The 17,444-nt window shown below is 43.9% G+C and overlaps 1 protein-coding gene across 4 annotated transcripts in view; it reads left to right on the top strand.

Moving 5' to 3' along the window:
• The window catches only part of Sil1 (SIL1 nucleotide exchange factor), a 218,031-nt gene that overhangs the window by 64,689 nt on the left and 135,898 nt on the right, over positions 1 to 17,444 (top strand). For 3 of the 4 annotated variants that reach the window (XM_051202272.1, XM_051202273.1, XM_051202274.1), the window contains exon 3: positions 7,030 to 7,171. In XM_051202272.1, the coding sequence (XP_051058229.1) occupies positions 7,030 to 7,171 (142 nt within the window). The remainder of the gene's footprint in view (positions 1 to 7,029; positions 7,172 to 17,444) is intronic. The other variant, XM_051202275.1, reaches the window with a different exon arrangement.

Raw genomic sequence — 17,444 nt, 5'->3', positions numbered from 1 at the left:
TTATCATATTTATTTATTTACTATATGTAGGTATAACACAAAAAATAAATGACCCAGAGACTGATATTTGGGTTCAAACTTCAAGTTGAATATCAGAAAAGCAAAGCAGCTGGCCACTAGCTTCTTACTTCTACCTCAGGCTGAATGGACTGGTCCTGTCTCCACACCAAGCCGCAGACAGTAACCTCTCCTTATTGTGGCTGGAGACTGAATGCCTCATACTGACTGACTACTAGCTCTTTTATATACCCCTCTAGTGCTGGGATTAAGGGTGTGAGCTATAATTTCTCTTTAGACTGATTCACTCTTGTGTGGGTCTGGGTGGCCTTGGACTCAGAGATCTGTCTACTTCTTAATCCTGAGTCCTAGGATTAAAGGTATGTACCACCATGGCTTGATCTTTATAGCTTGAGTCTGTCTGACTTTGCTTTTCTGAATCCTCAGTCAAGCTTTAATAAATCGTAAATAATTATTACTATATGTAGGTATGTGTGTATATGTATGCTAACTATGGTATGAGTCTACAGTGACTTGTGAGAGTCAGTTCTGTTGATTTCCTGGCTTCTCCCTCTCCCGGGTCCTGGGCAACCTGGCCCTGTTCCTGCTCCCGACTCCTCTCCTCAGTAGTTTCTCCTCAGCACCCTCACACTGCACTAGCCCTCTCCTGGGCCTGTGCAACCTTTCTCGGTCTCAGGGTCTCTCTAATCCCTGGGTTCTCTTCCTGCCTTACCTCGCCCTGGGATTTGTCTTCGCTGGGTGATCGCTCCTGGCAATGCTCCTTGTTGATATCCTGGCATTATGCTGACATCTCAAAGGCTGTCAAAGGTTGCATGGCTTCATTGTGCATGAGTTAAGTGGCTGTGTAAGGACTCTGCATGCAGAAACTATGCAGAACAGGGGCCATGGAGAGCTGGGCCAGCAGCAGCTCCACGAATCCGGTTTTAATGGCCCCAACTGCTGAGCCTCATTCTAAACCACTCCCATTCCCTTTCCATTTCTGCTCCCGATTGGTTAACACCTACCCCTCCCTTCTCTCCCTGTCTCAATAAACTCCATGTGGGTTTGTTGAGTATGATAGTTGGTGTCTCATCGACAGAAGCTGCAGCAAATAACAAGTTCTCTCCACCATGTGAGTCACAGGGTCTAGTTGGTTGTTTTTCACTCTTTGGCTCTTTTGCTCTTTGAGGGGCCCTGCATCCAGCTCCTAAATAAATCACATGGAGTCTTTTTCTTTCTTATGAATGCCTAGCCTTAGCTTGACTTGTTTCTAATTAGCTTTTCTTAACTTATCTCATCTGTCTTTTGCTTCAGGACTTTTGCCTGCCTCCCCCCCCCCCTTTTTTTTTTCCCTTGTAGCTTTGGAGCCTATTCTGGAACTCTCTCAGTAGACAAGGCTGCCCTCAAATTCATAGAGATCTGTCTGCTTCTGCCTCCTGAGTTCTGGGACTAAAGGTGTGCACCACCACCACCTGGCGGCTTTTAACCTCTCTATATAACTTTCTTTACTTCTTGCTGTGTACCTGGGTGCCTGACCCCTGGTGTCCTCTCTCCTTGTCCTGTTTTCAATACCTGACCCTCTTCTGGGAAGAAGAGCATCTTCAACTAATATTCATCAATACCAGGGATTGAATGTTTGGGGCAAGTGCATTTGCCTGCTAAGCCATCCTGGTGGCCCCCTTTTATATAATTTCTTGAGTCCCTCTTGTTCATTTCTGTTTTTACTCAATTGTGGGGGGGGGGATGCAGGATATTTCAGGTTTTAGTTTTGTTTGTTTTTGTTTTTTGTTTTTGTTTTTGTTTTTGTTTTTTTAAAGACAGGGTTTCTCTGTAGCTTTGCAGGCCAGAGTGGCCTCAAACTCAGAGAGAGCAGCCTGCCTCTGCCTCCTGAGTTCTGGGATTAAAGGCATGCACCACCACTGCCCGGTTCTCAGGTTTTAGTTTTTAATTATAATTTATTTTATAGAATTACTGCCCAACACATAATCTATCCTGAATAAAACTCCATGTTTCTTGAGAAGAAAAATGCGTATCATGAAGTTGTTAGATAAAATGTCCTGTAATTATCTGTTAATCTATTTGGTCTACAGTAAAATTCAGCTGCAATGTTTCTTTACTGATTGCCTGTTATCTCTCCTTTGACAAGAGTGTTAAAGTCACTATGATTATGTACAAGCAGAACCTGCTTTGTAAAATTGGGTATTCCAGCTTTAGGTATATATACATTTATAACTGCTATTTCATCTTGTGTTGAATTAGTCCATTTATTATTACATGGTGACCTTATTGTGTTTTAAAGTGTATGATTTATTTTATCTAATACCTGTGTAGTTACTCTTGCTCATTTCTTTTTTCTGCTTGCATGGTATTTTTCCTCCATCTCTTCACTTTCAGTTTGTGTCCACTTTTGTTATGAGTAGGTTTTCTCAACAGCCTGTCCCACAGCTGCACCAGCCCCAAGTAACACAATAACACACAGAGATGCTGTATTAGATATAAAGCTATTGGCCAGTTACTAGTTTCTTATTTGCTAGCTCTGTCTTAAATATTAACCCATTTCTACTAATCTAAGTATTTCCACGTGGTCTTATCTTAACCATAGATAGGGCCGGGACTTCTGTTTTCTCAGGTCTCTACATGTTGACTCTTCCTTGTCTCCTAGTCCCGCCTATCTTGCTTTCCTATTGGTCAACAGTGCTTTATTCATTAACCAATAAGAGAAATATATTTATAGAATGACATCTCCCAACACACTTTACTGGTGGAATGAGTTTCTTGTAGGCAGCATATCATTGGGTCTTACTTTTAACTCCATTCAACCTGTTTGTATATTTTTAACTGGAGAATTTAATCCATTTATACTCATGGTTATTCATGCTTGTGGTATATTTTGAAATTATGTTTCTTAGCAAACTAGTGCGTTTCATTTTGTCATTTTCTACACATACTCTGCTTAGTTTTAGTTGTACCCCATATGCTCTTCCATTTATCCTCTTCTTGTGGGTATTCTATATTACCAGATTGTTTCTTCTCCTGCTGTCATGTTACTTGTATTCCATTATTCTTTGTTCTTCCCTTTAGAACTATTCCTCCCTGTAATAATATGTTATTTATGATTTATTGAAGCTTGGCTGAGGATTCAGAAAGCAAAGTCAGCTACAAGCCTTAGAAGCCAGGCACACACCTTTAATCCCAGCAGCCAGAAGCTGGGAGATGGTGGTGCACACCTTTAATCCAAGGACTCAGGATTAAGAGATAGATGGATCTCTCTTGAGTTCCAGGCCACCCAGATCTACACAAGAGTGAATCAGTCTAAAAGAGAATTATCTTACACCTTTAATCCTAGCCTGTTTGTCTGGCCACTTCAGTTACCACCCTCGCCCGCCATGGAATCTGCCAAGGTTCCCCTCGAGCTTTATTCCTAACAATGCTAACAATGCCTTCGTCAACTTTGGTCTATTCTGTGTTCCTTAACTGGCATGAGTAGACCTGTGTGTTGCATCTCCCTATGAAAAGTCTGTCATACAATGAAGGACTTCTTGTTTCTGTAACTTGAGAATTATTCTGCTTACTGTCACACATCCAGGTATTACCTCTTGGTACACAAAAGCAAAATTGCAATTTAAAGCTTAAGTGTTTGGTCTTTTTAGCATTCTAAAAATGAGCATTCATTAAAAACCCAGATTTCTGTTTGTTTTCAAGTTGTGTACCAGGGGTGGGCAAAGGAGTGGCAGCTGCCTTAGTGGAGGTGGGAGGGGCTGTGACTCACCGACCTAGTGCGCCCTGTGGTGTCCACCTGGCCTACTTCACGCATCTGTTCATTCCTGCCTGGCATTTGATCTGTAAAGCTCTCAGGAAATTTTTATTAATACCGTTCTAATCCTGCCATCTAGTTTGGCTAAGGGCTGTCTAACATGGACTGGTCCTAGAGTACATAGGTTCCGGGTACTTAGCAGAAAAATGTAGTCTTTTTGTAGAATATGGTATTGCTTGCTACCTGTCTGCAGAAGACCCAGGGATTGAGAATTGACTTTCTCTAAAGCCCCAAAGTCACAACTCCCTCTGAAGTGTCATTCATCCATTCATTCATTCCTTCATTCCTTCACTCCCTCAGCCGTTAATGAACTAAGTCTTGGGTTCTAGGTCTTGGTGTACAGTGGACCCACTACCTGCCTCCAGGGACTTGGCAGTTGGAAATCCTGGATGGCCACATCCTCCTGACAGGCTGTCTTCTGGAGTCTCACAAACACATCTGCTGTCCTGCTCTTAATTCATATCACTCTCTCTTCCTCTGTCTCTTATTTCTTTTCCTCTCTACTTATTATTCTCTCTGCTTACCCTTCTTCCTAGTCCCATTAGCAAGGTCTTACAGAGTGCATACTGGCCTTGCAGCTGGGCTGGAATGTTCCTGATCTTTTTGCCTTCATTTAACCTTTTAGGTGCTATGATTACAGATGTGTACTGTGTTTCATACCCAGTGTCTAATTTTCTTTTCTTTTCTTTTCTTTTAAAATAAATTATTTTTATGTATATGGATATTTTGTCTGCAAGAATATCTATGTATGTGAAGTGCCCACAGAAGCCAGACCAGTTGCTGGATCCCTGGGACTGCAGTTACAGTCAATTGTGAGCTGCCATGTACGCGCTGGGAAATGAATCAGGGGTTTTCTGAAGAGAGATGGTTATTGAGCCATCTCCAGCCCCTAATTTTCTTTTCAGTTAGTTTTTATGCAAACTTAAAATTGAATAGATATGAGAGGCTTGAGCCAGGTTGAACTCCTGGGGCACAGAGTGACCTCTGCCTCCACCTGACCTGCCTGGGGGAAACTATTGTGTAGCTACTCTTAGTTTTTATGGCACAGACTTCTCTGACCTGGAACCCTAGACTGCTTTTTATAAGCAATGTGATGATGATGATGATGGTGATAGGTACTGTGTTCACAGGGCTAGTGCTTACGTTATGTCATTTAAAATATGAACTAGATTGTTTCTGCTTTACAAATGTAGAAACCTAGAATCACACGAAAACATGAGATTTGAATTTTGTGTTATGTGACAGAGCTTGCGTTCTTTACCACTGTGCCATTGTCAGTGATCTCATTAATTGTGAAATGATTTAAGAGACTCTTTTTGTCCAAGATATTTTTCTTTCTGGTCCTTAACAAGGTGTGAAATTCTGCCACCTAAATTTCATGCTTTTATTTCTAGTTAAAATGTGAAAATTCTTGGAGGGTTCTGTATTGTCATTAGCAACACCTTAACACCTTAACCTTTCCTCTGACAGCTAATTAAAGATCAGACATTGAGGGATCCAGGCAGGCAGGATCCCTTTCTAGTGCTGGGGCACTGCTTGAGGACGTGCATGCATATGACATTCCCAGGAGGCTGAGAATGGTTGAGAAATCAAGATGAGGTGAAGTACTCAGCACAGATTGTCAAAGGAAGACACTAGGAGATACACCTCTCAGGGCAGGAATTGGGAAATGATGGAGGGTAATGACAGGGAAGTGGCAGGGCTGGGCTAGCCTCCCTGTGTGCTAGTACTGGCCCCTCTCACCACCCCAAGTGTAATCTCCCCAAGGCCTGGAACCTCCACTTCCAGTTTCTTTAGGCTTACAGGAGTATTTTTATGCAAATACAGATTTTAAAATGGGAGGCCAGCTCTGCAGGCACAAAGACACACACACACACACACACACACACACACACACACACACACACACACACACACATAAAATAAAAATAAACATTAAAAACTCCAGGAAGAAGAAAAATGAATAATACTTGGTTTTCATGCTCTCTCTCCTTCCTCTCTCTCTCCTTCCCTCCCTTCCCCTTCACAGACTCATTATTCTTCCCTGATGTTCATGGGGTAGAAAGAAGCAAGTTTGAGGAAACAGTCTCCAACTTGGACATGTTCTTGCCTTGACCCAGTTAGGGTCCCACTTTCCCTCTTGCAATTCTTACTCCATGATTTGGAATGTTCCAGGACATTGATGCCCTATAGGCCCCCAGGGCGTTTCCCAGACTACTTGGGAATCAATTAGACCTCAGCCACCAGCTTGTCTGGATCAAGTTGTTAAATAGAAAGTAACAACCTTCTCCCTAGCATTTTCTTTAACCCCCTCAAGAGAGTATGGAATCTTCTGGTGGTATTCGCTATAAAAGTACTGTATATAACCAAAAACATTGCCTCACATGCTGGTTCTGAGGATGACCCTGTGAAACGAACTGCAACTGTCTAAATGTGTTTGAAGGTGGCATCAGGGGTGGGGTGGTGGTGGTGTGGGGGGTATGGGGGGAGTGGGGGTGGTTGTGCGGGGGTGGGGTGTTGGTGGTGTGTGTACGGGGGGGGGCAGGTGGGGGGATGGTGTGTGTGCAGGTGTGGGTGTGTGTGTAGGGTGGGGTGGTGATGGGATGGTGGGGTAATGTGTGCGGGGGTGGGGGGTGAGGGTGGGGTGTGTGGGGGGTTGGTGGGGGTGGGGTGGTGTGTGTGGGGGGCGGTGTGTGTGCAGGGGTGTGTGGCAGGGGTGTGTGTGCAGGGGTGTGTGTGCAGGGGTGTGTGTGCAGGGGTGTGTGTGCAGGGGTGTGTGTGCAGGGGTGTGTGTGCAGGGGTGTGTGTGCAGGGGTGTGTGTGCAGGGGTGTGTGTGCAGGGGTGTGTGTGCAGGGGTGTGTGTGCAGGGGTGTGTGTGCAGGGGTGTGTGTGCGTGTGGGTGGTGTGAGGGTGGTGTGGGGGGGAGGGTGGTGTGTGTGTGGGGAGGGTGGTGGTGTGTGGGGGGAGGGTGGTGTGTGTGTGGGGAGGGTGGTGGTGTGGGGAGGTAGGGTGGGGATGGGTGGTGGTGTGTGTGTGTGGGAGGGTGGTGGTGTGGGGGGGAGGGTGGTGGTGTGGGGGGGAGGGTGGGGATGGGTGGTGGTGTGTGTGTGCGGGGATGGGGGCCGCATACAGAGCAGGTCGCCTCAAGCTGCTGCTTTCTTCTTGCCTGGAACCTTGTAGTGGTGGGTCATGCACTATTTTTTTTTTTTTCCCTCAGAAGAATTTTGCCCTCACCAACACAGAGAAGAATATCCACAAAGAATCAGAGACAAAGGAAACCAGAGGAGAAGAGGAGCAGCTAGACACTGAGGTGCTGGAGGTGTTTCAGCCGACGCAAGAGTGGCAGGCTCTTCAACCAGGTACCAGACCAGCTCTGTTCCTTTGAAATACACAAATGTCCTTTGTTCTCGAAGGTTGGGAGCAGCCGCTCTGAGGATGACCATCAGAGTTGTAGCTGCTGTTTTGGGGCCTGGGGATCTTCACTCTCTAGCAGAGCAGAGTTTGCGGCATGTGAGTGCCCTGGAAGGGAGGCATATGGTGGGTGGCCACACTTTCTGAGCAAGTGATGGGAGACTTTCTTTCCCTGAACTTCTGAAGCACAGGAGAGGCAGTGACATGTGCCTTGCTCTGCAAATGCTATTTTGGGCTCTGCTGCTCTGATCACTGCTGCTGAAATAGTGTTCACAGGAGAATCCTGAGCATTGGTGCAGGGCCCCCAAGTCTTCTTTTAAAGGAACCCATGCCAAGGAAAAAAGGTGCTGGTCCTTGCCTGATCATAATCGGGCATCTTCAGAAGGGCACCTCTCTAACCCTGTTATGACCCTGAGTCAAGGGTTTCAAGTAATAATGACAATAGCCTGCTGTTGTGAAATGCTTACCGTATTCAGGCTCACGCTAACTTCCTCGTGGGCAGTCTTCAGTCACCCTAGTAATAGAATATTACCACCTTTACTGTCCAGTGGAAATGCTGAGGCTCAGAGAGGTTAGATAACGTGTCCTGTTATTCACCTAACTTGTTTGTCATTGACCTCAGAGCCTTCATCTGCTCTCCTCTCTTCCCACTCCCCTCCCCATTTCCAGCTGTCCTCGGCTGGAGCCTGCTCTGCCAATACTGAGACTATTCTCAGGTGCAAGCTGTTTGTGTTCTGTACTGTGGCAAAGTGGATGACAGTTTCTGGCAGCAGACATAGTGTAGTTTCATCAGGTCCTTGCTTGCTGAATTCATCACTATGTCCTCACAGCCCCCATTGCTGCTGCGCCTGCCAGGGATAGCATTTGCTGTGCCAGCCAGCAATATCACTCCTGCTAGGCTTGCATATGGGTAGTTGCTGCCATTGAAGAGTGAAGCACCAGAGAAGCCAAGTGGGAGCTAATGGCATCAGGCGAGGGAAGTTTAAGAAGAGAGGTATGTGGTTCAGCAGGCCCACCTCTGCCTGTTGGACCTGCTGAATTCCGTCTTTGAGGAATAGCTCAGGCTCTGAGGAGTGGTGAGGTAAATGATGGGCCTATGTCCTCTGCTTTTATGTAGAGTTGCTGGTATTCTTTTAAACAGGCAAGCGCCTGGAATAGATGGGGGCTGATGTTCTGGATTCCTTTTATTCTACTCTGTCCCTTTGGCTGTGTTAGGAGCACCCTCCAAGCCTTTGGTCCACACCTGGAACAGAACAGGGATTGCACTTGTGACTTTGAGCCTTGCTAGCCCCCTGGCAGTGGGACTGCCTGCTGCTAACTGCTCAAGAGCCCCTGCAGGAACACTTTGGAAAGAAGAAGCAGAGACTGTGTGACTGGAGTGAGGAGTGGGCTCTGAGCCTCAGGAGGCCTGGAGAAAAGCACTTGGCTTACATTTAACTTGCTGCTCCTTTGACAACACCCTCTACCCTGTAGTTTCTCAAGAGCTCCTTGTAAATGCTTCTGTACAAAATTCTCTTGAAGCTGCTGCAAAGGCTGTTGCAGCTGAGTACACAAAGCCCTTTACCCAGTGCATGTCATGAAGGCATCACTCAGATGTTGTGGTTTTCAGAGGTAAGTCCCTTGCTTGCACACATCTTCAGTCCAGCTGTAGAACTGGACACCGAGAGCACATGAGCATGCAGCCCTCTTTTCCTTGTGGTCTTGCCTGGGGAAGGGGATGTGGAGGATGGTTATGAAATACTCTTCCTTTCTCCTCCAATAGCAGTTTTGAAGAGAGAGCAGGGATAAACACAAACAGAAAGTTTAGTAGCACTTGAGAGCCAGAAGTGGACACAGAAAAATGGTGGGCATCTGGGGATTTTAAAAACAATGTTAAGTTTATATAGAGGGCCAACCAGTTTTGCCCTCCAGCTCAAAGGACTTTTGGCCTCTTAAGGGAAGGCTGTACCTCTGATTTCCTTTTGCTTAAGCTCATTGGAAGGCTGATTGGCAGACTGACTACCACAGCCTGGCACACTAGGGGATTAACACTTGACTTTTTGGTCTTCCCACTAGGCCAGGTAGGAACTTGGCTTCAGCTACAGAGCACTGAGACAGCAGCTTCCCCTGAAGTCAGCCTGCCTCTGTTATTACTGTCAGCATCTTCACTGGGAGTTGCTTGTTCCTGGAAGTGATTTTCCTGTCTCTTTCTTGTGGTTTATTTTAGGATCTGCCTCACCTAGCGGAGGCACAGCAAGCATTTGTATGTGGATCCAGCAACAGCTGCTTATAGGCAAGCAGGGGGAAGCTGTTTGCTGGCAGGTCCTTCTGGATGTGGGCAGGCAGGGAACTGAGACATTTGTCCTGGAGCTGAGGACTCCTGGATTCCAGAATTTTGTACCTGTGCTTTTGTTATTATAGAATACTGGTCACAGCCAGACCTCATGCCTTTGTCTTCCCTGAGCATTTTCTTAGATCCCACTTTGTGCCAGGTAGGGTACTGGTAGCCCAGATATAGATAATAGCTTACATTTGCTAAACATTGACTCGGCTGGTGACCCTTTGAGGGTAGATGCTGTAACTGCCGTCATTTTCACAGACAAAACTCATTCTCAGCAAGAAGAAATTACTTAAGACAGCAGCCAACAAGTGGGAGAGTCCAAATTCAGACAGCTTTAAGCCTAGTTTAACCACTGTGCCATGCTGTCTTCCCAAGGGACAAAATGGCCCTGACCCCACTGTGTCTTAGCCTACAGCTCACAGACAATACAGAAACAACACAAAGGCCATTGGTGCGGCAGGACCAGGGCTTGCTCTGGTGCTGAGAACTCAGTGGGTCGTTGGTCAGACTTTATGATGCTTGGTTCCATTGTGGTTTTCTTTGAGCTTGTTGGATGCTCAGGTTGCTCAGAGCCTCTAAGCCTTCGTTTCCTTATCTGAAAAATGGAATGTAAATATTAACTTCACAGAAGTAGTATGAGAATAAAGCAAGGTGTGTGTGTGTGTGTGTGTGTGTAAGCTGTTTCTCAAAGCGCTTGACAATTAGGACACACTCAATATGTTCTCATTTAAAAAAAAAGTACACCTTTGCTCCCTTTCTTGGGGACTTGAAGGAAAAGTAGAGGTGAAGAGGACACCTGGACAAAGGCCACCCCAGGCTTACCTGTTTGACCCCTCTGGCCTCAGGAAAGCACTGCCAAGCTCAACCCGAGGCTTCTTATTGACCTGATTTGACTTCAAGGCGGCTGTGAGAATCCCTGAAATATTGGTATTAGAACTCACTCAATGGGAGCCTGCAGGAAGTCAGTGCAGGAACACGTTCATGTGATGGGTGGAAAAGAGAAAAAAGAAATCTAAATCATCAACAACTGATGAGAGCAATCCAAGAATTATAGCGCACCAGCCATCTGGTCAGATCATTTCAGATCTGCACAAGCAATAAGAGGGAACTGAATTTTAAAAACCTCATTTATAGTAGACCAACTACTCTGGTTTCAAGTATTTAAAAGAGGAGCCTGATTTCCTGCAGGCTCTGGACATCTGTCTGGAGGAGCAGCTGACCCTAGTCAGGATGACAGCAAGGCTGTTGAGCCTTTGTAGCTTCAGAGTGGCTATGTGGTTCATTTGTTCTGGTCCAAGGGATCAATTCAATTCCAATACTGTTTACTTAAATATTAGTATTGAATCCCCGAGTTAAAGGCCCAGTTTCCCCTTTGACTGCCCCCATATGAGATGTCACTTCTAAATCTTGTACTACCTGTACCTCTCACTACCCAGAGTTCTCACACCCTCTCCTCAGGCTTGATAACTAAATAAACTAAGATTACACTACTTATGTATATCTGTTTGGTGTCAAGAATGCAATGCAAAGCTGGGCGGTGGTGGTGCATGCCTTTAATCCCAGCACTTGGGAGGCAGAGACAGGTGGATTTCTGTGAGTTCGAGGCCAGCCTGGTCTACAGAGTGAGTTCCAGGACAACCAGGTCTATATAGAGGAACCCTGCCTTGAAAAACTAATCCAAACAAACAAATAAATGCAGCCTGGGAACAGCTAAGGAAGGGGAAGAGTTGCAAGCTGTGCTCTTAGAGTCATGTGGGTCGGTCTGCCTAGCTCCCATGCCCTCTGTGGGTCCACCATCTTCCAACGCAAACATTTTTCAGGAAGTGCTCCGAAGCCTATTGTTGAGGACCCTTAATGGAAGTTACATAGGCATGATGGGTGTAAGCAGTGGCCATAGGTGACTAATCCTCAGTCCCCTTGCACTTCCCAAGCATAGAGGCTGGATCTTAAAATTCCAACCCTCTAATCATGAAGTAGTCTTTCTGGTGACAAGTCTCCATGCTGAAATTATATGAATCCCCACCAAAAGTCACTTATTAGCATAAATTTATAAATTTTGGCATGGTTGAAAGGCACTTTGTTGAGAATCACAAAAGTCTCTTGTCATTTAGGAAAATTTTATACATATTAGAAGCATCAGGAAGGGTTGCAAGGCAAAGAAAGATTAGTTTTTTTTGTGCATGTCACAGGTTGCAACTGAGGTGAGACTAGGGTCAGACCTTCTAGAATTATTGCAACCTCTTCTGGTCTGTGGTTGAGAGGCAAATGACCATGGTTTCCTAGGGCCATCTCTACAGGTTGTCACATTCTTCAGGATGCCTCCTAAGGCCTCACCTCTCCTGTTCAGTCCATCCCACACTGAAGCAGTTTATATACGCAGGGCGTGGGGTGTCCATGAGCAGTGGATGGGGGCCTACGAGGACTAAGGGCAGTCCATACCTAAAATTTGTGGCTTATCAGAGTGGGGCTATGGGGATTTCTTGGTTGCCACCAAGAGGTAATTACATAAAGGAGGATTCACCTGTTGGATAATCTTTCACTCTCTGGCTTAAATGTAGTTTTGAAAATGTGGAGGGAGATATCGGAGAGAGGCAACTAACTTTGTGAGATGTTTTTTGTTTGCTTGTTTTGTTTTTAAGGGTCTCACTATGTAGCTCTTTCTGGCCTAGAACTTGCTTATATAGAACAGGCTGGCCTCTAAATCACAGAAATCTTCTTGCTGTTGCCTTCCAAGTGCTAGGATTAAAGGTGTGCACCTCATTCTTGGCTCTACTTCCTTTTTGGCCCAGGTTGGTGCCCCTAGCAACTTTTCAAGATGAGGTAATCAGAAATTGGTTTATTTACCTGTACAGTGCTTTCCTTTCCTAGTTTAGTGTCTTTCACATCTTATAGGGATTCCCTAAGAATGGGATTTGCCCTTTTTCTACCTATGTTTTTGCTTCCTCTTCCTCTAGTACTGTCAATTCCCAGACTTGGTTAAGCACTGTGCACTCTGAGCATCAGCTTTTTCTTGGTAATGCAAGTTTGTCATGGGGGGGGGGTACTGTTAATCCACAGACTCAAGGAGTAAGACCACTGACCCAAATCATCATGACCAAGCTAATTAAAGCAAGCTTTTAAAAGAAATGGTGTACATGGACGGTCTCTCCCTAAAGGTGGGTTCAGGAGATCAGTATTAGGCATAGGAAAAACAAGGGATTTTATAGTTCAGGAGTAGGTGATGGGGTTACAGAAGCAGAACATGAGCATAACAAATTGGTCATAACAACCTCCTGAATCAAAGACACGCTTGTAAGGTGGTCATAATAACCCTTTGAAACAAAGCCATGGTTGCCATTTTCTGGAACAGGCAGTACAGAACCATTTGTAGTTAAGGTTACAGGTGGGTCATTGCCCAGTCCTTGAGGAACAGGAATTTAATCATAACCAGGAATAAACCTAGTTGTCTTTACTATAAGATGGCTCCTGAGCCCAAGATGGAGGCAGGCTGGTTTATCATTGCCCTCATTGTCTTATGTGTCCCTATTACATTCTTGTTAGGGCCTTAGCATTCTTTATCTGTAGGGAAACAAATTTGTAATGTGTTGTAAGATACATGGCCTGCTTGTGTATCTGTTTGGTTACCATAGAAAGCACAAATTTTTAAGACCACATAATTTTGGTACTATAGCTATTAGTAGTTCTATAGGTTGCCATTTTGTCCGCTTTGCAAGGGAGTTTCATTTTGATCTAACATTTGAACCTTCTGTTAAGGATAAGGGGTGATTTTTTTTTTTTTTTCTGTTACTGCTTCTCAGGTGAAATTAGGATGCTGTTGTTAGGGCCCAGGAAAGGCTGGAATCATAGTCAAAGACCAGGAGGTGAATAGGGCAATGGGGTATTCATCAGAAGCATCTGGTGACCTGGCTGAAGAGTCAGGGAATAATCACATCACTTGGACCTGTTTAAAAAAGTTACCAACAAGTCCGGGCTTTCTAGTTTTGTAGGTCTACCTGGGTGCCTGGTGTGGTGTAAGTGTCCTTTGGAGCAGTTTATAGCCCACAGCTGATTTCTGGATGGTGTCTACCATCTGAGTGGAACTCTGACAAGATGGATACAGATGAGGGACAGAAGTTAAAGAAATGAAAGTTATATTTGGAGCTTTGCTCTCGGGAATAGGCAGTAGACAGGGGAGCTTAGGCTGTTGATTGAAGGAGAATGTATCTGGAGTCCATTTGGCCTCTGAGAGGTAGATCTAAGTATTATGACTGATCTTTGGAGCTTACATTATCATTGTTTGTACTAAAATCCATATTGTAGAAAACACAGATAACATGTGTCTGTAAGACAGCTAGAGTAGACTCATACCTTTCAGTCATAGCAAAAGCTATGACTTTGGGTTAAAATTCATGAGCTTTTATTTTTCTGTCCAGAGAGCTGGGTATTTAGATTGGACAGAAAAGTTTTTTTTTTTTTTTTTTCCATGATGAAAAGCATTAGTCTATATTTTGAAGACAGCTAGGGGAATTTTAAAATCTTGAGTTGTGACTGATTAGTAATGTTTTACCATCTTATTAGAACTTTATTGATTAATGTTAAACTTTGAATTTCTGAAATCTTAGTATAACAATAGCATAGGAGGGGAAGAAATCTGAAATACCTCTCATTTTTAATATCTTTGTAATTTATATTTATATAAAATTTATATAAATTTATATATAATTTTAAACAGGATACTTCCATCATGCCTTATTTAGATGTTTTATATCCTTAGATGTTCATAGCTTAAATTATTTTTAGACTTTTATAATTTGTATAAACTTTAATTTTTTTTATCCAGTTGGTTATCATTAGACACACATAAGTGGCCTTTGGAGAGCAAGTTACTTTAATTAAAAGAGTAGTGAAGCTGGGTGTTAGTGGCACATGCCTTTAATCCCACCACTCAGGAGGCAGAGGCCAGTGGATCTGAGTTTGAGGCCAGCCTGGTCTACAGAGTGAGTTCCGGGACAGCCCCCAAAGCTACAGAGAAACCCTGCCTGGAAAAACCAAAAAATGAAATAAAATAAAAGTAAAAATTTTCTGACACGTGGCGATGTGTTCAATGGAGCTCTGTCCAATTTGCTTGCGTCCTGACTCACGCTGTCTGAAGCCGCTCCTCAGCCATACCTTGGTGATTGACCAAACTTGAATTATGCTCACCAGTCTCACTGTGGAGTTGCTGGAGAAGGTCAAAGGCACAAAGGAAAAGAACCTGAAAGTGAAAGGACTGGTGCACATGCCTACCAAGACACAGAGGCACTAAAGACACAGTCACTACAAGAGAAGCGCCTTGTGAAGGGTCCAAGGCGCGAGATGGCTTCCACATGACAATCCACAAGGAACTCATTGACTTACATGTTAAACAGGGTACTCCATCAGTAGTTAGCCAGGAGTTGAAATCCCTATTGCAGATGCCCAAGTCAACTATTTTAATAAATTGACTTAATCAGTTATTAAAAATAAAGATTAGAAAGTTATGTTGAAACCTTTTCTGAGAGTTTATCTCTTGCTGTGAAGAAAACAGTGTCTGCCCTTTTCAGCAGGAGACCTGATAGCTCTAGAAAAATGACAGAGCTACAGTTAGCCCATCAGAAATCTGAGAAGGCTACATTGTAGCAGGAAGTGTAATCCAGACAGGCTGTGCATTGATTAAAATGACAGAGATTTACTCCTTGGCTCCCCTAGTGGTCTTGGTGGTTTTGTTGGGGCCAGAGATTGTAGGTGTCACACAGGACAGCATTACATCTCCAGGTGCTGCACAGGACAGCATAGGCCTTTGGCTGCCAGACCCAGAAGGTCTGAGGGATTGTCCCTTGGAGGAGGGACTTGGAACAACTGTCTTTGACAAGGCATAGTAGGACAATCAACCCAACTGTGCCCACAGTTTGGGCAGGCCCTGGCAGCAGGCAAGGCATGGGGCAGCTTTGCCTAGTGGTTAGTGTTACCACAATTCAGGTCTGTGCCCCATCATCATCTTTGGAGACCTAAGAGTCTGTATTTTTGTCTGTCATAGAAAACTTATTTAATTAAACATTTTAAATGCTATATTCAGTGGATCTCTGAAAAGTTTTGAGGGACATCTATTAAATATACTTGATTTTAAGTAAAGTTGTTTTTAGTTACTTGCTTTAGGTTTAATGTTGAAAACACATACAGGAGGCTATGTATGTCCCTGTAAATGAGTTACATTTGTATTTAGCATAAACATGAGTATAGTTTTGAACCTATTACAGAATTTGATTATTTATAAGGTGACTATTAATTGGCGTGTCCTAATTATTTTTAACAGTTTGCAGCAAGTTTATAGCTTTGGTAACATTAGAATTTTACAGTTTTAGACTTGTTAAGTTTAGCATTTAGAAATGACCATTTTTAAACTGAAGCTCTTTTAGTATAAAATAAAACCTTAAGTCATAAATACAGTCCATAGGGAGACTGACAAATTTACTTTCCTGGCCCTTTTATAGTACATTATTGCAGAATATCACAGTTTCTTTTATGACTCGGTTTATCAAAATAGCTAAAGCTTAACAAAGTTAGCAAAGTCAAGGATGCTAAACATACATTAAGTCAGTCTCTGCCGGGCCTTTCTCAGGGTGAGCTTTTTAAGCATAAAAATCATGTTTTGGCTTGACATATTTCAGTTAGAAAGAACAGTTAGCCAGAAGCAGAACTACAGGAGTTAAAAAGCAAGGCTAACACATATGGAGACTTTTCCAGGACTGTGGACTTTGATGGACTTTGATGGATTGGGTCTTTTTTTTTTTTTTTTTTTTTTGGCTGGAGGTGCTGTCTATGTGCCGAGTTTTACAGCCTGAACGTTAAAGATTACATATGTATAAATGCCTAATTATTGACCCTGTGTTAGAAAAACTTATAAATCTTGAGGTACAGAAAGTTTGTATAATGGTCTTGCTATTATACAATCTTGATTGAGATAAGCATTGTGTCTTAGTAAAAGTTTTAGGCAGTTAAGGGAAACCAGTTGTCTAGATTCTTTTAGCTACTCTGACTCCTCCTCTTTTTTTTTTTTTTTTTTTTTTTTTTTTTTTTCCTGCCATAAAGTCAGGGGGCAGAAACTTTCTAACTCCAGAGCCAGCCTTTTCAAATCAGACAACACAAAACACAATTCCTATATTATTGATACCCAAAGACAGTTGAATCCCTGCTAAACTGAATATAGTGACCAGAAAGACCCGAGATAAAGAACTCTGAGCCCCAGATATCACAGTAACCATGGCAAGTGGCAGTGATGGATTTGGGTCTGGGTTGAGGGAGTACACAGAGCTGCCCTGGTTTACCAGGACTCTCTTGAGGAAGAAGGCTGCCAGACTTCTTTAACTGACAAAGGATTGCACTAGGACAGAAGAGTGACAGGCTAACGTATATGAGGATCCCAGGAGACTCTGTGAAGATAGATTTCTTCATTTCTCATTAGGTAAGTTTCTTCTCTAGCCTTCCTGGATAGCCGTTCTGCCCCTCAGCATCCAGATCTGAGCCCCACTGCCAAACTGAACAGGCGGAGGCCAGACAACAAGACTTGCCCCTTCCGTTGTGGGTACTTCCAAGGCTGAGCTCTGCCCTGTCAGTAGAACATACCTGCTCAGGATTTGGTTTTATTACTTGGATAGGACAGGCCAGGGTCCAGGGTACAGTTTGTAGGCTTGAGTGTGATGGAGAGCAGATGCTGCCTAGCCTCTGTGTAACTAGTATTTGTATGCTTAATGCTTCCCCTATGTGCCCTCCCTTCTCTGCTTCCATGCACCTGCTCTCTCCAAGGTTTAATCAAGAATACTTATCAGAATAGCACAGCCTCAGCCTTTCAAAGGTCAGCTCCCAAAACAGCTGAGATGAAAGGCTTAGACTGAGCAGAAATGGTA

The sequence above is a fragment of the Phodopus roborovskii genome, unplaced genomic scaffold, assembly GCF_943737965.1.
Source record: "Phodopus roborovskii unplaced genomic scaffold, PHOROB, whole genome shotgun sequence".
Taxonomy (NCBI): Eukaryota; Metazoa; Chordata; class Mammalia; order Rodentia; family Cricetidae; genus Phodopus; species Phodopus roborovskii.
The sequence above is the reverse complement of the archived record's forward strand: the minus strand, read 5'-3'. Positions and strand labels throughout refer to the sequence as shown.